A 21081-nucleotide genomic window follows, 5' to 3' on the forward strand; every position below is an offset into this window, starting at 1 on the left:
AATGTCCATATATCGGCCGGCCGATATATCGGTCTACCTCTACCCGATACCTGATACTGATACCAGTACTTGCCCATCCGTAGTCAGAGTAAAGTCAGTACATAACAGAAACATATTAAAAATGTTATTGCCATTTGTTTTAAAACTTGAGGGGGGGGGGAGACTTAATCAGTCTGATGAAGTTACAGATTTAATGTTCAGCTCTGTTTTGGAAAAATACTTTACACTTGAACAGGGAGGTGAAGGACTGTCACTATAATAGGCCAAACAAAAGTCTGAGAAAGATTGAGAACACTAAGAGCTCTGATTTTGTAGACCAGGCGCAAGCGCAGGCCCACCTGCCCTGCGCTGGCCTTCGCCGCACGGACAGGGCGTGACCGGTGCACTTTGCAAGTTTCCTGCAGTGCCAAGAGAGGCGCACTGAAGGCACAGAGAGGCCCAGGGGTGTGCGTCCACGCCTCCCTCCGCGCAAATGGCAGAGAGGGAGGAGAAAAGTCGTGAGTGGGTTTAACACAGCCGAGCGCTGTTTTCACCAATCAAATGAGCCCCTCTCTGCGCCTTTAAATGCCCTGCGACTGAGGCGCAGCGTCTGATTGGTCTGAGTGATCCCCAGCACCATGGAAAGTGTGCTGGAAAGACCCGGTAGCGGAGATGGTCAGAGCCCCTGTCCCTGCAGCAGGAGAATGGACAGCGGGGCACATCGGAGGACATGAAGCACATCACCGTGTGGGCCAGCTCCCGGGACAGATGTAATCTGTTCCTTTGTCATTAATAGGAGTACAAAATGAAGAGACAGTTACACAGCTGGCTTATCCATTCAGAATACTTTTGATCCACCCGCACTCCTGGTTTGTCATCGCCAAATAGCAGAACCTTTGCTGATATACTGTATACTCTCCTGGTGTCTCCACCTCATCCTCCTTACAATAATGTACTCCATCTTTTTAGATCATGTTAAAAATAAAGACTAAAACAGAAATATGGGAAATCACAGGTAAATCCTGAGTGACATACATTTATTTTGTCTGTTTTTTCTTCCTCTTTTCTCTCTCTCTTTTCTTTGAATTAAATGAAATGAGAGAACCAGATATATACTTAGTATCAGATGTTAAGGCTGTTTATTGTTTAATTGTAAGATGTGCATCAAACTTCCAGCTGCCGTCAGGTTAACTTTCCATTATGACAAACGGCTTTAATCTGACATCAGATGTGACGGGACAGTTAATATAGATACAAATGTATATGCTGGTTCAGACAGTTACATTAAATAGTGATTGCTGTGATTGTTTATTGCATTAAAATGTGCCTGACACTCTGGAAACCTGCCTCTGAGGCTTTGTTGACATGTGCGAACATGTGCGCCTGTGACCAAATTACAGCTGTGGAGGGTGCGCCCCGTTTTGCGCCGAGGATAGACCAGGTTGGAGCTGGCGAGCTTTCAGCGCGCTTTCTGCACTGATTTTGTCACGAAATTGTCACTGCACCAACATGAATCTGCTGACACCTCCCCCTGGTGCACCGTCACACCCATCTCTGCGCAGACGGTCTACCAAATTGTCAAATTGGCAGCGCACGGCGGTGCGCCGCACGAAATTAACACTGCGCGGGTTGCGCCAGGCTTGTGCCCCCTGCGCTGCGCCAGAAAATTAGAGCCCTAATAGTTAAAAATAATGAACAACTTAAACTTTTCAAGTCTTTAAATTTTTTCTGTCGTTTCCTCCTTTCACTGTTGTTCTGCTGAGTGTCTAGATACGCCATGTCCAAACTGACGGGACTGGAACTTTTGAAGCATTCTGGTTTTGTCCTCTGGTGGCGAACAGTTACAGAGCCCTGCTGTGATGTTGTGAGCACACGTCCATGACAAACAGAGAGAACCTGCCCAGCACAGGAGAGCCATCAGCATGAGAAACACATGATCAACAAACACACAGCTGAGAGCTCCGAGCGGCTCCTTCTTCCTCACCACAACACTGCTTACATCAGCCCACAGTATAACCCTTCTAATGAGATACATGAGATCAGCCATGACACACACACACACTCACACACACACACACACACACACACATGCACACACACGCTCTGTGCTCATTCAGAAAATGAGACACGCGGTCGCTGTCAGTCTGTGGTAGCAGGATGGAGGGATGAGGGATGGAGGAGCACAGAGCAAACAGGAAGAGAGCAACACACAGCTGGCAGGTTGCTGTGGAAACTCTGTGTGTGAGAGAGTGTGTGAGTGTGTGTGTGTGTGTGTGTAACCTGCTCACTGGTCACAGGAAGCTCAGCAGAGTTGATGGAAACGCTCTGAACTCCAGGAAGATAATCCAGGAGTTGCTGCTGGACACGGCTTACATCACCGTGATGGAGTGTGTGTGACGTTTAAAGAGACAGAGTGTGTGTGATATGTTAACTCAGGCTTGGTGTATACACACACAGGTGGAGATGCAGAAACACACCCTGTCAATGCGTACAGTGATCATAAACAGAGCTGACTGAACCTGATCTGACATGTTTCGTCCTGCTCAGTGTGCAGGAACACACAACCTGTGTGACGGTGTCAGGATGTTAGATTGGTCATGATCTTAATCTCAGAAACTGTGACATTTCAAGTCAAGCGCTCTCTGGATTAAGGTTCAAACACATGCGACCAAAAAAATAAAATAAAAATTATCTGGACGGCTGAATGAAGGATGAAGTTGTGAGTTTGCTTCTGTAACAAACTGAGGAACACACCTCTATTTGTTGTGTTAAACTGTTGTGTTAATTTTGGCGCCCCCTGTGGACAAAGCCGTACATGTTGAAGTGCTTTCTGGGTAAAGCTTTGCTTGCGGTATGGTGTAGTCTCTTCCTGTGTGGGACACTCTGAAATGAGACGCTCTGATTCCACTTCAGCAGAAAAACAAAACTCCAAAACAGTCCTCATGGCACCGGCAGAGTGGACTGGACCTGGGCCTGGTTCCTCTTGTTTGAGCCGTCCTGGTTTCAGCTTCATCAGCGTCTCAGGCTCAGACCGGCGAACAGAAGCTCAGTGTGCTGCTGCCTGTCAGAGCTGGATCTTCTCCGTGTGTTTTCCTGTCGTTGGCTGCCGGCTCCATTATCAGCTCAGAGCGCGTTTTAAAGAGCGGCTCAGCGTCTCTCAAAGCGTCTCAAATCATCTTTTACGGCCCTCACCGGGATAAAGCTCCGGGGCAGCACGGAGCCCCTCAGAGGCCAGCGAGCACACAAACCTTCAGTTCAATCTTTTATCTGATTGATCCATTCAGGGATCAGAGGAGAGCAGAGCGCACACAAAGCACTCGTCTTCATCTTCATCCTCACTCAGGCCCAGCACAGACTGAGACCTCTTTATTCCATCTCCACCTTCTCGTCTTGTTCTGCACGCCACCTGGCCTGTGCATCCAGTCACATGTTCATACTGTCATACATGTTCTCTATATTTACACCAACACATTCCAGCCTGAAATAGTCCATGTAAAGCTGTGCTAACCCCTCACCTCTTGCCTTACTGTCGCCTGTGTGTTTGTGTTGGCTAAACTCAAACCATCAGCAGCTGAGCTCACAGAGACATGAGCCACTTCATCAACGCACCATCAAAGATAAGCCGTCACGTGACAAAACTGTAACAAGAGTCTCTTTCTGTGGGGGATAAAATGATTTCAAACTAGGCCTGTCACGATAACAAATTTTGTTAGACGCTAATTTTCCAAAATATTATTGCCGATAAACGATATTATTGTCAATATTATTTTGATTTTTTTTTCCATTTTTTCATTGATATAATTTTGATAAATGGGATAATAAAGTGAGTACACCAAATCAAAAGCAAGAAACTTTAATTTCCTAAGAGTATTTAACTGTAATTAAAAGGTCAGGATCTTTTAAATAAAATAAATTAAACAAAAATTATAATAAATTTAACAAACAAGAAAGAGAAAAAAATACAATGAAAATGAAATGGACTCTCTTTTAGAAAAAAATACATGTCAATGAAAATACTTAATACTAATCAAAAACAATAAAACATAGACCCTGTCTCTATAGAAAAACCGAACCCCCCCCCCAAAAAAAACAACAATAAAAACTATAGCCTGAATAAAAGGGAGTTTATACAGCTCCTGAATTGTTTGTAACATGTACTTTTTCCCAGTCAATCCGTACTGTCTGTCAAACATTTTGAACATTTCTGACTTTCAACCGTATTGAAGGGCTGCATTTCTTTGGTAATGTAGCTGTCTTTGAGCACCACCATTTAGCGCTTTTATTTTATTCACTTTGCAGACCAAAAGCCTCAGTAAGAGCGGATTGTCAAAGAAAAAGGCTCCGCTGCACCTCCCCTTCTTCTTCTTCGTCGCCACTATTTTCAAACAGATGCGACATATCAGCTCGTTGGTGTTCACGAGCTCACACTTTGTTCATTCTGATAAAAAACAAAATATTCCCACACTGGGACTGTGGCAGGCGGCTTAAGAACCGTATCTTTGGTGCCATCACTCATATTAGCGTGTTTCCTCCATACCCCTCAGGACGCTCGCTTCAGCTCTCTCCGTGTGTATGCACGAGCAGCCCCGTCTTCACCCCTAAGATTGCATTTTTGACTGATGCTCACTCCGCTTTAAATCCGCTAATTCGCTATAGAGTCCACCTATGCACATTTAGGGAGGGTAACCAATTCAGAGTGCTGATTCACATAAAATCAAACGGTGCCATGTTTCCATATTTAAACGCATCGGTGTGACTGTGAGTGGAAGAGTAGCAGATTTTCCATGCTGGACTTGAATGCAGCATTGCAAATGTATATATTGGGAAATAAAATGTCAAATTGAAAAACTTTGAGATTTTATTATTTACAAATGTATATTTACTACCACATAAATACATACAAAAGTACAGAAAATTGGTACTGCTGAGTACTGATACTGATTGCTAGATACTGGGCATTGGTACTGCATCGTTTAAAATGTGAAAGGTACCCATGCCCACGTAAGAAGTTAGATCCTGAGAGGGTATAAGCACTAGAGCCTGACCAATTAATCGGGCGGGCTGATTAATCATGCCGATTATGCCTGTCACCGATTAATCAACATCGGCAAAAATGTAGCTGATTATAAAAAAAAAATTCTCCGCGGAGATTCTGTCACTCCTGCTCCTGTGTGTTAATTACTATAAGGCAACTACACAGCATCTCACTTTATAACACCATGCAGGATCAACCTGGGCTTATAAATTCACGAGTTATTGTTTTGGTTGAAATAAATTTTGAAAATGTTTCATTGTATTTTGTTGTAATTGTATTTATTGCATGTTTTGAAAGCTGTGACATTTCTACTTAAAATCTAGTTTAGTCCCATGCATTAAATTGAAGATGGAACTTTTTAATAGCTAGTCATAATTTGTGTTCATATACAGTATTTATCCTGTGTGTATCAATGAATTTATTACATAGATCAGCCCATATATCGGATATCAGTCAATATATCGAATATCGGCCGATGTATCGGATATCGGCTTCTTTTTGCCCCCAGTATCGGTATCGACATCGGCCCCCAAATCCCATATCGGTCAGGCTCTAATAAGCACTCAGACCAAGCATTTCTAATAGTGTCTTTTCCTTGTCTCTCAGAAGATCCAACAAATCCTGAGTTCAGACTTTGAACTGATCCACAATGTTCTTATTTCAGCGTCCTTTGAGCCTGTTTCATGACATTCAATCCAAGAAACATTTTGGCTCCATAGCGCTCTCATCAGACAGATTTCAGCAACTTGTTACAGACAGTGAAAGTGTGACTCAGTGGCATGATCTGCTATCAGCTAACAAGTCATTAAAAAGTTCTCTTTGACCAGAAGATCCAGAAACTTTTTGTTCCTGGTAAAACATCCCCAGGAACTGCATGGTTCCTGTGAAACCTTGTTAGTCTGTGCTGCTTTGGGCTGAAGAACCAGTAGGATGATGCGAACCAGTCAAGAGATGCAAAGAGGAAAAACTAAAAGTAAGTGTGACACACCAGCAGAACAGTAGAGGGCAGGAAGACAATGACCAAGGGCTTAAGCAAAGGTAACTCCATCCTGACTTATGTGTGCATCACTGCATTGAGCCAGTTAGCATGTCAGCATGGAGGATACTCAGCCTGTGCTGGTTTTGATTCTGCTTTATTGCACTGCAGATGGATTTGACGACTTGAGCTAAAGACAAAGCTGGTCAGATTATTGGTCAAACCCCATTTTTAGCCTCTAATGAAAAAGAAACTTTTCAGAAAAAAGAGGACTTGAACGCAACACAGTCCAATAATATCTTCACATCCCCACAGCATATTGATGAGAGAAACATTTCTACCAGTTGTTTTTATTTTTTAAAGTTCCACCTCAGCCTATCTGGAATGACTGGAGAGGCAGAGTTTTTGACCTACACTGCAGCCAGCCACCAGGGGGTGCAGTTTTTGTGATGAGATACATCTATTTCCTTTTACAGTCTATGGTTACAACACCCAGTCCATCACAGCTACAGCTCAGCTTAATGTGACTGAGGGAGCGGGAATAAAAGCACTGTGGCTGTTCCACCAATCAGGAACATTCAACTTGCAGGCCCCGCCCCCAAAGTTCCTGAAGATTCGAAATGCACTACCACCCAGGCAGGGTTGTTTTCAGGGGTAAATTCACCACCCCAGAACTAAATTTAGACCCTGCTTCCTCTGGTTGAAAACACCTAAGGCTCAGGTCAGAGGTTTCACACAGTTCATGGAGGGGAGGAGACATTAACACAGCTGAGAGACAGAGAGACAGAGACAGAGCAGGTGAGGACAGGTGAACCCAGTCAGGAGGGAGTTTGGTTTACTGAGGGATCTCCTAGATGTTCCTGACCTGTCAGAAAGGTATGAGTCCAAAGACAGATTCGTCTGTGAACGTCAGAAACCAAACTCAGTCTTTGGGCTGAGCACACAGTGATACAAACTAACAGCAGCACAAAACACTGCCTGATCAGTGTGGGCCAGTGAGGGTAAAACAGAAACACTGCTGAAATTAAAGGTGTTATGAAACTTCACACTGACTGACTCAGTGTGTGTCGTAAGACTTCACAGCTACAGAAACAAGGCCCAGGTAAGGAGAGTCGCTATTCAAACAAGGTGCAGGGCCTTCAGAGGGGAAATTCCAGCAGACACCTCCCAGCTCTCCAAGACCCAGCTCACACACACACACACTAACACACACACACACATATACACACTCACAAAAGTGTTACCATATGGCTCCACAGTGTGATTGAATGGCACTACGCATAGTCAATCTGCATAATCACAACAAAGCAGACGTTTTGTGTGTGTGTGTGTGTGTGTGTGTGTGTGTGTGTGTGTGTGTGTGTGTGTGTGTGTGTGTGTGTGTGTGTGTGTGTGTGTGTGTGTGTTTGCAAGGAAGGCAACACATCAGTCAAACCAGTGAACTCTGAGTCTCCCTCTCACACACACACACATGCACACACATCTTGAAAAGGAGGGTGCCCGTGCGGTAACTTCAGAGGGTTTTTTTTCCATAGAGGAGGGGGAGGGAGGGGGAGGGGCGGGAGGCTGCAGAGGGGGAGTCAGATTTCTTTAAAAATACTTGAAAACACAAGGCGAGAGGAGAGACGCCCCTCTCCACAGAGCGCTGTGAGGAGGCTCACAGTTACGTCGTCTCTCTCTGTTTCCACCCTGAACCAAACAAAAATCAACACGGGGTGTGATTGTGCTCGCCGTGCCCGTGTTACCTTCAAAATAAAAGCCAGTTTTACTCCAGCGCTCCTGGTCCCAGTCTTCAGTCCTCCTTACTCATTTATCATTCTCTCTCTTTTCTCTCTTTCTAAAGGTAAAAAGAGGGGCGCTGTGCACCTTTCAGCGCTCTGACACACACAGCACTGTGTGTAAAAGATGAACAGTAACAATAAATCAGATAGCACACACACACACACACTGTCAGCACATTAATACTGGGATGAAGAAAAAATGTCATCGTTGCTTATCCACACAGGACCATTGGTTCAGGCTCTGAATACTGGCCCAGCATCATGTGTTGTGATCAGACCATGAAGGATCTGAAAACATGGAGCAGCTCACATGATAAGAAACTCAGTCACAGCATTCATTCAGAGCACGGGCCCAGCACAGATCAGGGGAATACAGCACAGGGTATGGGCCACTTAAAAAAAAGTAAGTTTACATGATTAATCTAAAAAAGTTACGAGAAAAAAAAATCATTGACTTGCGAGGATGAACTGGTTATTTTACTCTACAGCTATGGGCTATAAAATGAGGAGTGTGGACCATTTTGTGAAGACTATCTTAAGCACAGCAGCATCACACTGTCATCAGTATGAGGACCCTGAAAAGTTAGCTCAGAAACTGGGGCTTTGTAAAGAACTTCATTAAGTTAGAAGGATATTCACAAATTTGTCTTTCCCTAATCAGTAACTCTTCAGTGGAACTTTGCTGTGACAAATCCACACCTCTCTGCAATCACAGAAAGGTAGTCTGAGAGCTACAAAAGCGTTTTTCTCTAAACGAGTCGTCCTGAGACCTGGAGAACTGACTTTGTCCTCTCTGCAGAGAGGTTCTAGTTCCAATAAAACATCTGAAAATTGCAGCACTGATAAAATATGACAAAGAGGTAAGAGAGAGGAGAGGGTCATCAAAATCATTTACATTAGCGGCCTTCCACAAGGGGTCCGTAAAGGTACGGTAGGGGGGTGTGACATTTTTGGTTATTTTCGGCAATTTCCATACTTTCAAATATGTGTTTCTCTTTACGCAAATATTTCAAATGAAAGTAAAAACATATAAGCCTGTGTACCTTTTTGATAGCTTAGTATTGAATGCACAGTAATAACATTCATGTAAACATGGTACTAGAGCCAGTTCAATATGAAACACAATTTACTGTCAATTAATCTTGTAAATTTACTTCTTTATTTCCCTTAATGTGGCCTTACAGTGATACTCCGGGATGGAACAAGTTGGGTCCTATCACAAGGTTTAGGGCAGAAATGACCCCTACAGCAGTGTTTTTGTGCAGCAGAAGCCCAGAGCGCTCGCACCAAACACCCCCTCCCTGCTCCTCTGCCGGTTTCCTCTGCACTCAGACGGGGCCATATTTTACTTGACCAAAAACACAAATAAACAGACTCCCACCAAAAAAATCTGATATCTGTCTGCATTCACGCTTTATTTAGAGAATTTTCAGCGCGTTACTTCACACAAAAACACCAGTACATAAGGCTCTAGTTCTCATTGTGTCGTAAAACGGTGCTACCTCCGCTGCAGAGCCACAGCTGGCTTCAAGGCGTTCACCGCTATCAGTCGCGCATGGCGTGCCAGATATAAACAAGCGCAGGTAGTCTGCCAGGATGAAGAGACTCGCACACAGCTCCCTTTAAAGAAGCCAAAACATTTAGAGCTCCCTCTGCTGATGTACGAGTGATAAGCCCCACCCCCTCTATGTTAACAGATGGGACATGGATCAAACTGTAAAAATCGCTCATATTCTGCTGGTTTATATCTCTGTCTTCTGTTTTTTTTGGTAAAGATGACTTTGATTCTTGTGCTTTAAATTGACAGGATGTGATGTGACATCTTGACCAACAGCTGAGTGGACCAATGAGGCTCCTACAGTGCTGTGTGCATCAGGTTACCAGAGCAAAGGAAGAACAGTGAGAGGAAACACAAGCTCAGTTTCCACCAAGCAGTAGGGTTCAGATCAGTAGGGTTTGGTACGGCTTGTCTCGGTTAAGCTTGGTGTTGTTTGCGTTCACACAGCTGACTGTACCCCCTCGTGGTAGGCGGTGTATAAGCTGGATGCCGATGGCTGCATGTATGTGACACCATAGCAGTGCCACACGGTGTACCCCGCTAATAAATCCAGCGAAGACGAAAAACGCGACACAAACACAGAGCAACTATGGAAGACATGCAGCATTTTGTTCTCTGTGATTGGCATGTAGCTCTTTGATACAAAGTGCAATCAATCTTTGTTTCAGACGGGACATCTCTCAGTTATTTGGGGGATCTGTCCCGGGATAAGTCAGTGGAAACATCACAAAATGCACGTCATACCAAGATGAACCGAACCGGACTGCTTGGTGGAAATGCAGCTATAATGTACACTGAGACAGGAGTCACTGAACTCTACAGAACCATGAGTTTCTGCTTCAAAGATCAGTTCTGCTGTGGACTGGACTCACTTCGGAGACACACACCACTTCAGAGACAAGGTGAAGGTGGGTCTGTTAGAAGAAGACCTCACCAAAATGATGTGCCAGTGCCCATTGGGATCGTTATTTGGCCACAGATTTTATCATGGGAGGAGGCAGGTCGTCCACATTTATACTCAACCAGTGGTTAAACCACACAGAGAGCTCAGACGCTCAGCTGTCCTCTGCTTCTCTGCTTTTCTGTGAGTGAGACACCATGATCACGGAATATATGTCCTAAAACTAAACTACAATTTGTTCAATTTGAACAACTTCTGCATGGTTTCCTTAGACATAAAGCTAAATCAGGCTTCTACACACACATACACACACATGCGCACGCACACGCCTGCATGCACGCGGGACACAGGCGGATATACAATGGAAATGTCTTCACACCCAGCAGCAGCTTCTTTTCAACAGGATGAAAACAAGGCTGAAACGTGAAAAAGCCCTTTGAGGTGGGTCCTTTCACCCTGACGGGGGGGTGGAGGAGGGGGGGTGGAGGAGAAGGGGGGAGGGAGGGAGAGAGCAGCCACCTTTTTTCAATTGGTAAGCATTCAGCCAGAAAGCTCAGGCATTCCCTCTTTTGTTCTTCTCCCCTCTCTTCCTCTCCCTTCCTCTCTCTGCTGCGATGAAAATATGTTAACTGGAGTGAACTTGTGAGATATTCTGCAGACGCCACAACGACAGCCAAACAACCGAATCTCAGCAACGACAGGCAGACGACGCTAACCAGATTCAATAACAGGCACTCTGAGGAGCAACACATGCACACAAAGTGAGAGGAGGAAAACAGAGGAATAAAAATAAGAGGGGAGCAGATGAGGGTTGAAAACAGAGACAGACGGACGTTTGGTCTGACACGGACAGAGTGCAAAAAAGAAACACCTGCTCCAAAGGAGCTGCAGAAGTCTGGGTGAGAGGGGGGAAGGGCAAACACAACAACAAAAGCCCCCTGCCCTGATTCACTGGGTTTCCTCTGCTGCTCAGACTGAGCCTGCAAACCTCCTTAAGAACAAATCAGACAAGTTCAGAACATTTACTGATTTATAGCCACGACACAGGAACACAGTTTAAGATCTGTGCAGATAAGATAGAGTAGGTCTGTCAAAACCAGCACTGCAACACGCATCTCCGCTGACTTATCAGCTGTTTTAATGAAAAGCATCTTCCGTTCATGGTCTGTGGGGCTGTTAGACGACAACAGTTTTAGAGCGAAACGTTAAGTATTGTCATGTTTTGGCCTCTTGTTTTCACAGTAACAGCGTTTTAGCCAATGTAAACTTTTGAAAATCTACTGTCTTTCAACAAAATATGCATCTGTTGCTTCACTTCTGCTCTTAGCATTCACCAATACACCAGATGATCAGCTCAACTCTACTTCAATGGAAATCTACCAAAAGCTGCTCCTGGACAAGACAGTTATAGCGCCAACTACAGGCCTGGCATGCTTACTACAGTGTTTCCAGTTCCTCATGGGTTACGTGCATTTTTGCAGTTTAGGATGAAACGTGGCCAAGGTGCCATCAGCCAATCAGGTGTCAGGAGGAGAAATAGTCTGTGTGGAGAGCGAAATCAGGAGGACCAGGATCCAGAGTAATGTGAGGAGGATATCTGCACAAAGAGCAGCTAACAGTGTTTAGGATCAAACATTCACATTGACACACTGATCTGTTGATGATGAGTCACTAAAAATAATTAGTGTTTCCTGACGTCCCTGAATGCATCAGGACCTACAATCATTTGAAGTAGTTTTCTTCCCCTCTTGAGGACAGACCTGACAAAGCCTGACTTTTGACTGATCTGCATCGTGGTGTTGTTATTTATCAAACTGAAGATCAGTTTGTGTTTTAGCTTCGTTCACTGAAGGAAGACAGATAGAAGTCTCTGACTGTTCACACTCAGACTCAGCACTAAGGAAAGCAGACCCTGAAATCAACCTCCAAAAGGCACAGTGAGTTAATGTTAGCATGTTGTCCACCACACTCTGGAGTAAACTCAGGATTTCTCGTCTGATCCTGTGATCCCACACCACTGGCCACCCTCTCCCCTTTAAAAGAGAAATACTCTGACAGAGAGCTGCTGAGAGCTTTCCTTAGGATCCACTGATGAGCCATCTCTACCAGAGAGGAAACAGGAGGCTGAACTCGTCTGTCGCTGTGTGAAATCAGAGCCTGCAGACTTGTTGCTCATAAACATTAAAGCATGTGAAGCTCTGGGACCAGTTTTATGTCGGGCCGGCTCTTCTTCGATGGAAACACTCACACTGACAAAGTGGAAACAGGTGACAAGTGTATGTCGACCCTGAACAAGAAGTGGAAAACCTCCAGAGCAGAACAGAGCAAGACCAGCCAGATCTCATCAAACCAGAAGACAACAACCAAACACCCCACAGGACTCTGTCCAGCTGGACCCTGACCAGTGGACTCTGTTTGACCCCTCTGGGACAGACTCACACTACTACAGCCAATAAGTCCACATGTGATGAACTGGTCCTACCTCGATCTTGTCTGTCTTAGCATCTCCCCAGTACAGCTTCCCCGCCATGTGGTCTATAGCCAGTCCGTTGGGCCAGCCCAGAGAGCTGTTGAGCAGAACCACACGCTCCGTCCCATCCAAGTTGGCCCGCTCGATCTTTGGATGCTCGCCCCAGTCGGTCCAGTACATGAAGCTGACAAAGAGAGAAAGGTGATGAGCAGATAGTAACCAGGGGTGGGTCATGACTTGGGGCTAAGCCTTTATTACAGTTCTGAGATGTACGGTTTGTAAAGTTAAACTGTGTCAAGTGGAATAGGGATGGGCATTGATAAGATTTTGTTGATACCAATACCCTTATTAATTCTGCTTATTGGTCCCATTCCCTCATCAGTTCCATTTTCTCTCTTCAAAAAGTAGCTTTCCAGGTTTTCTGTGTCAACAACATTTTAGTGAGTTTATCTGAGCAGATATTGGTCACTGGATATGGATATTTCTGGATGTAAATAAAAATAAGTGAAAATCACACATGACGTGATGCTGATGTATTGTTTTGTTATATGTTATTGGCTAAAGTAGAACATCTGGTGTCTCAAAAAATTTGTAGCAATGTTTTGAGTTGTTTCAAACATGGAGCTTGCCGTTGTTACGCTAAAGTCGGGCATGAGCCTGCACATACCCTTTCCTCGATCTTGCCTGTTAGCTTTTTAACATTTAGAGTTTTCAGCGTTGTTTACAGAGAGTAACTGCGATATGTTTCTGTGAAAAATTAAAGTTGAAATTCTGTTGTAAAACTGAAGTTATACCTATGTATGCTGACCCCTACCATATCGATGCAATTTCCCATATATGTTAGCATCAAGCTAGCACTTTGTTTTCTCTGTGGTATTTTATAAATAAGGAGATGTATACCATGTTGGATGAATGGAGCAGGAATCTTGTGTGAGAGAGTAAAGTTCATTCCTTTGTGCGTTCAGTTCTTCAATCAAACCGACCCATTAATCGGTCGGGCTGATTAATCGGGCCGATTTTGCCTGTCACCGATTAATCAACATCAGCCAAAATGTAGCCAATTATAAAAAAAATTTGCTCCATGGAGATTCTGTGGCTCCTGCTCCTGTGTGTCTGTGTGTTGGGCTACACACTGCCTGAGTGCCCGCCCTCTCCATCCACCATTGTCTAATGTAAGACTTCAGAATGACGTTTTAACATTGTGTTAGTTACTTTTTTTGAGAGATAAACAGAGATAAATGCTACTGTTAATTCACACGTCCACCATTATCTAATGTAAGACTATCATATGGCATTCTAACGTCGTGTAAGTTGTTCATTGTGTGTTTACATTTCTAATTATTTTTTATACTGACTGTGTTTACAGTTTGACTTATTTATCTATTATTGTGTTTACAGCTTGTTCTTATTTACCATTGGTTTACACTACAGTTTTTATGTTGACAGTTTTATAATTTAAGTTCCTTGTTTTAATTTAATAGTGTTCTGTCTCTGTCTTGAATCATATGGGTATTATAATTATTTGTGATTATATACAGTATATATCCTGTCTATTTCAATAAATTTATTATATAAATCAGCCCATATATTGGGTATCGGTTAATATATCCGATATTGGCCTATATATTGGATATCGGCTTTTGTTTGCCGTCAGTATCGGTATCGGCATGGGCCCCAAAAATCCCATATCAGTCGGGCTCTAATCTGTAGCGAGAGAGAAAATCAGAGTTTGAGAGCTGGTGTGCTCATGCTGAACCACCAGCAGAAACCTACCCATTAACAGGGTCCAGGACGATGGCTCTGGGCTCGTCCAGGTTCTCTGAAATGAGAATTTTCCGGGAGGTTCCGTTCAGCCTGGTGACCTAAAACACCGATAGACAGAACACAGTCATGAAACAAAAAAACAGCATTTAACACTAGAAGTCCCAGGGTTTTCTTACCCCTGCTGCAATGCCCAGAGGACAGCCAAAAGGCTGCTCAGTTCGAATGTACAACTGAACGGCCTTCAATTAGCCACCATTGTTTTGCAAATGCAGCCGTTACCTGACAGATTGGCAGTCCACAGATGTGATACATGATCAGGGGGGAGGGGTGTGCCTGAAAAGAGCCTGGAAGCTTCCAACATCTACTGAAACTTTTTGCATCGGGCTGATGGGAGTGTGAGGCAAGTGTAGCTGTCAATATCTCTGATATAATTAGAAAAAATATTTCTTCCATAACCCATATTAGAGTGCCCTTGTCCAAAACAGCTGTTGACTGTTTAGTTTAAGTTTACTATATCTATTTTGAAGTTTTTTTTTTATAGCTATACTATCTCTATATTCTTCTTGATAGAACTTTGTTTATGTGTGTGCAGTCTTTTGTGCAACTGTGAACATTGTAAGCTGCAAAAAGAAACCTAAACTGAACTGACTGCCTCTGTCACAAGCTCCCGTCAGGTCCACTGTTTGCATGGCTGCTATTTTTTTTTTTTTGACATTATATCTGCTTGTATAACTGTTGGTTCACATTTCACAAATGCACACACACACACACACACACACACACACACACACACACACACACACACACACACACACACACACACACACACACAAACACACGCATACACGCATACAGACAGACACACACACACACACACACACACACACACACACACACACACACACACACACACACACACACACACACACACACACACACACACACACACACACACACACACACACACACGCATATTAAAAGAAAAAGATCCAGTGTTTTTTTCACTATAATACAGTGTTGTGTCTCAAGCATGCAAAGTTGACATGGGGTGCTTTGAGTAGCCTGGATAAAGTTTATCTTCATCTACCCACATTTGACATTTACTCCTGAGAGCCACAGAAAATCCTGGTTTAAACAATAGAATAAGAAAAGAAATAGTTAGAAAGACGGATGGAAAATGTAAAAGCAGGCCAACTGGATGTAAGGTGGAAGGGTGGGTGTGGCTGTGACTGATGGCTAAACTAGGGACCTGAAGTGGATAAAAAGCTCACTCAAAGCCGATGATAGTTTATTTACTCAACCTGTGCATCAGCAATAAATCTCAGCAAGAAATAAAATTCATAAACTGTGTTGACCTCATACTGAGAAGGGAGGGGAAAATAACTTTCTGTCGTGATCACAAAAGTGGACTAATTATAGCTTGTTGAACATAAAATGAAGTCATTAACAATTTATACTAAACCTCTAACTCTCTCTCCTAACAGTACAACACATTGGTTTATTTAGGTAAAGGCATAGCAACATCTTTTCCTTTTTCAGTAGTTCAGGAGAAAGTAATTGCCTCATTTACAAAACAATGGTGATCCGATGGCTGTTCACACCTAAAGTAGAGATGTTGATTCCAGACTAATCCAGCCACTTGGCTGCCCCTTGGGCATGGAAGGTAGAAAAGCCAAATGGCTGGGCTGTGGGACTTCTAGTGTTAAAGTCATTTCTACTGATCAGACATCCTTGTTTTCTACACCAGGTTCACCTTTTTCAGTTAATGTTTGTGATAAACAAATAGAGCCATAGCCCCTCTCTCTCTTTGAGGCCAAACTGACCACATTCATAACTCAAGCACAGAAACACACAGTCCTGGTAACCCCTGGTTGAGCCGAGCCCCCATGTGAAGTCTCTGAGATGTACCTCTATGCGGTCAGTTCCTGTGTCAGTCCAGTACAGGTTTCTGGCGACCCAGTCCACGGCGATACCATCAGGATGGTTGATCTCAGTGGTGACCAGCATCACAGCATTGCTGCCATCAATGTGGGATCGCCGGATGGCTCGAACCTCGTCGTCAGTCCAGTAGACGTAACCCTCCACAGGGTCGTAGTCTATAGCTATGGCGTGACGAATGTCGTCAACCTGAACCAGCAGAGTGACCATCAGGCAGAGCAACAACACAGGTGTGTGTATGCGTGTGGGTGTGTGAATGTGTGTGCGTGTGTGTGTGTCTGTGAGTGTGTGTGTGTGTGCTACCTGCAGGACTATGTCAGTAAAGTCTGGCAGGTCCAGGGAGATTCTTCTCAGATCAGTCCTTCGAGCCAGTAGCAGAACCTGCTCTGCACCTGAAACCATCAGAGCAGAGATCTTCATTAATCTGCCTGAGCTCTGATCTTCCTCTATGCAGAGGATGATGATGATGATGATGATGATGATGATAACTGTTGTTTGTTAAATAAAGACGTCATATTTCTTTAAGTTAAACTCTGCTTGGGTAACATACGTCAGTGAACTCTGGGAGAAACAGGACACAGACTAAAAAATATCAGACACTAAGTAGAGCCCGACCAATTAATCAGGCGGGCCGATTAATTAGGGCCTGTCACTGATTAATCAACATCGGCCAAAATGTAGCCAATTAAAAAAAAAAATTTGCTCCGCGGAAATTCTGTTGCTCCTGCTCCTGTGTGTTAATTTATATAAAGCTACTACACAGCGTCTCACTTCATAATGCCATGGAGGATTAACCTGGGCTTATAAATTCACAAGTTAATGTCTTCGTTGAAATAATTTTTGAAAATATTTCAATGTATTTTGTTGTAATTTTATTTATTGCATGTTTCGAAAGCAGCTACATTGTTATTTAAAATGTAGTTTAGTCCCATGCATAAAATGGAAGATGGAACTTTTCAATAGCTAGTAACAATTTGTGTTCATATACAATATTTATCCTGTATGTATCAATGAGTTATATATATATATATATATATATATATATATATATATATATATATATATATATATCAACCAATATACTGGATATCGGCTTCTTATTGCCCCCAGTATCGGTATCAGCATCGGTCCAATAAATCCCATATAGGTCAGACTCTAGCACTAAGATCTGCCAAGATGTGCTATAAAATGTGATTTTCCATATTTGTTATTCCAGCATATTATTCAATTTCAATATGACAAAGTAACTGAAGTTGTTGTGATAACTCTTAATTATATGTTGGCATCGCCTCAACTACAAAATATGCTTCAACTAAAAAATCTCTGTCCAAATAAATCAGTAATGCCTGTTGCCTTGACAATGAAGAGATTTGGGTTTGCCTGGGGTTAGAACCGCCTATGTCATCATGTTTCTGCTACTGAGGTGCATTGTGGTAATGTGTGAACTGAGAACGTGCATTTTTTTACCCTGGAGGGCAGAGTTTTTATCGGTAGTTTACTTTTTTTTTTTTTTACAAAAACTTTTTTTCTTTCTATCAACACTTGCCTTTGGTCCTAATGGTCAAATACTACAGCAGTCAGGGGTCCGCTGCTGGACTTTGTCTCTTAATTTTCCACACACCTTAGCCCCTCCAAGCTGTTTAGTGAAGCTGCAGCTTTCAAGTTATTATCCAGAATGCTTTTGTGAATAATGACCTAAAAGTTAATATCACTCTGCCTGAGGAGGGAATGCAGCGGATATGAGAAACCACCCGTATTACTATTCTCCTGTGAAAATCTTGTATTATAATACAATCAATAAAAAAAAACATCAACCTGCCTCTCCAAACTGAACTCTGCCACTTGCAGTAGCCTGGGTGGCAGTTCACAAGAGGTTAGTGCTAACAGTGGGAACAAACTATAGCTGTCAAGTCTGTTTTTGCCGTATTTTACCTGGAAATTTCCCTTGTTTTCCGTCTAAAACTGGACAGATATGGATGAGACCCACTACATTAATGCACATCTCTTTACCTCCACACAATGCAATGAGTTTAAAAACTTTTATAGATGACATGTTCCTTGAAAGTTGCTGTAGCCGCTGTAAAAAAAGTTGTTTTTGCTCAAATCTGGCTTGGTGTCCTGAAGTCATGGCTGGAGAATTCATAAGTTTGTATCCCATTACTAATTCTCCTACCCAGCATCTCTAGTTAGGCAAAGATAAAACGCTGGGTCACACATGTAAAGCTGTCATACAAGTTATGTCACCAAAAGCAGCACTTGCACACGTGTGCAAATAAAAAAAAATTACTAGACTAGTTAAAGTGAGTCTTGGGACTTAAAGTGAACAGATCTCAGATCAGAGAGGATTTATTTCCCTTTGTGTGAACATTAGAAGTAAAGTTATGTTTTAGGTTTGAGGTTCTTTTTGAAACAAACGCCACAAATTGTTTGACTCACACCAACGAGCGTGTGGTTGCAGGTGAAATGATCTGATATATTAGTCAGAAGGTTGTTTTCTTAAAGAAAGCAGATACCAGCGATAGAATTCATACACCCTGCCTCACCAGCTGAAATGTCTGAGCAGTGAAAACAGCAGCTGTTAAATAATATATCTCATGTTTGTGCATGGTCATAAAGAAGAGTCTGTTGTGTTTTTGTTTGGAACAGGAAGTAAAAATGGTCCATCAGTGCTTCTCATTCCTGGTCTAAGAGGAGAATGAAGACACATCAACCACCACACAGCCCACAGGAGACCTGCTCCGTGAAAACCATCGCCTAGAATGATGGAGTCACAGACGCTCCTCCATCTTTGGTGAAAAGCGTTCGATCTCTCGCCCCGCTCTGAAACAAAGAGCTCTGCGTCCTGAGGGATCCTCCTCTGTTTGGCTGTTGGTTCAGATTTAACAGGAGCCAAACTCACCTCCTGGGAGACAATTAGCTGTTTTTTTTCCCTGCGTCTCTCTCACACCTCTGACTGTGAAGAGCTCACATTTCGAGCAGTTCAAAGTGTCTCTCTCCCTCTTTCCCCCGTCTGCCTCTCCCCTCGCCTTTGTCTCACTAACCAGATAAAATCACCCAAAGACAGACACCTCAGCAGCAAACATTTCACCAGCACTTCTTTGAAACACTTCACAGAAGTCCCAAAGATTACAGATTTCATCAATCAGGAAGAAGATGTCTGACAGTAAATTCTGAGAGGGTGCTCTGGTGACACTCCCTTTTATTAAAATAACCATTTAACACATTTTTCTGATGCCCTCCTTCCTGTCACACATTTCTCTTGTTGCTCTTCAGGTGAAAATCCTCCTTCAGCTGTGAGCTGAGGCAGACCTCTCCAGTTTCATTCCTTCACACTGAGTCCTCATGACCATAATCTGAGGTGGAGATTGGAAAGCATATGACCAAGTTCTCTTCAGGAAACCTACCTGCAGTAAACTAATAGACCTACTCACACTGAATCTGCTGAAGAAGACTTAAAAATCAGTTTCAACAGGTGCAGGAGAAAGCAGGTGAAGTCCAGGAAGTCAGATAATAGCTGAAGAACCCAGTGCTGACTCAACTGAACTTTTAATCGATCTAGTGAGGGGTAAAGAGAAAAGCCTTTGGCCTCCTGACAGCTGTAGCATGTCCAGCTGTGGGTCAGCTGAACTGTCCCTGATGTAGCAAAACTCGTGATCTTCATATCTCCTGAAGTGCTGAGTTATAAAACGTCAGTGATCAGTGTGTCCTCTTGGAAAACCATCTATTCAAACTGAAATCATTTTGTGAACCAGGCTCTAAACATGCTGATTTCTACTGTAAAGATACGCTTTTTGAATGGGTGTGTATGTGGTTTCTGGTGTTCCGACAGCCAGCCTCAAGTGGGAACTCAAGGAACTGCAGCATATAACACTTCAGAATAAGCTTTATTTTTAATTCTTTTTTTATTTATTAATTTTTCCACAGTCAGGTGATGCTGTTCTGTTTGAACTGCTCCAGTGTACAGATGAATACTTGATGCATCATGAGCATTAGGATCAGGACTGATTTGTGGACTTAAATCTTTACAGCCTTCAGCTCTGTTTCCACCATGATGTTCACTTTGGATCGTGTCAGTACACCATATATTTTGGCACTGTTCACACTGCAGGTCAAAGTGACTTGAATCTGATTTTTTGGCTTTAATGTGGCCCATATCTGCTTTGTTTTTAACAATCTGAACAACACAAGTCACACTGAATGTGATTTGTTGAAGTCAGATTCATGACACTTTCAAATGTGGAACTGAATCAGATACATATCCAATTTTATGAATGCGCCCTCAGTCTGAACAGCCAGGTCGCATTTAATGCACCTTTGACATCATTCTGGGGCGATGACACACAGTTCTATGTACCCCCAAAAAGCAGGGGCGGGAGTCACGCTCAATGAGCACAAACATGACAGAAACATGATGGAGAAAGTGAAAGTGATGGAGTTAGCCAGTGGTGGGATAGTATAGTTTTGGATCTAATTAGCAGCCTGTGTGCTGTGACTGAGTAGAAACACTCACAGCTGAGGAGGGAGAAGAGGAAGGGTGGAGAGAGGAGGACAGGGAGAAAAGAAAGTGAAACTTAAGTCTGAGTCAGTGTTTCCCATGTAGAGAGCTGGTAGAGAATCAGGTGGGGATCATACAAGAAGCAGAGCAAACCCAAATAAGCAGCTAGACCTGAAGTGCAGGT

At 43.2% G+C, this 21081-nt stretch overlaps 1 protein-coding gene across 1 annotated transcript in view; it reads right to left on the bottom strand.

Moving 5' to 3' along the window:
* lrp5 (low density lipoprotein receptor-related protein 5) overlaps nucleotides 1–21081 on the bottom strand; it is a 79217-nt gene that overhangs the window by 30952 nt on the left and 27184 nt on the right. Inside the window, exons 8-11 of the mRNA XM_074677283.1 lie at nucleotides 16706–16794; nucleotides 16373–16591; nucleotides 14474–14562; nucleotides 12713–12884 (exon numbers count right to left, since the gene is read on the bottom strand). Coding sequence (XP_074533384.1) covers nucleotides 12713–12884; nucleotides 14474–14562; nucleotides 16373–16591; nucleotides 16706–16794 — 569 coding nt within the window. The remainder of the gene's footprint in view (nucleotides 1–12712; nucleotides 12885–14473; nucleotides 14563–16372; nucleotides 16592–16705; nucleotides 16795–21081) is intronic.

Source organism: Halichoeres trimaculatus, unplaced genomic scaffold (genome assembly GCF_033239565.1).
Source record: "Halichoeres trimaculatus isolate MK-OKI-2021-1 unplaced genomic scaffold, fHalTri1.1 fHalTri1_scaffold_10, whole genome shotgun sequence".
In the NCBI taxonomy this organism is placed as follows: Eukaryota; Metazoa; Chordata; class Actinopteri; order Labriformes; family Labridae; genus Halichoeres; species Halichoeres trimaculatus.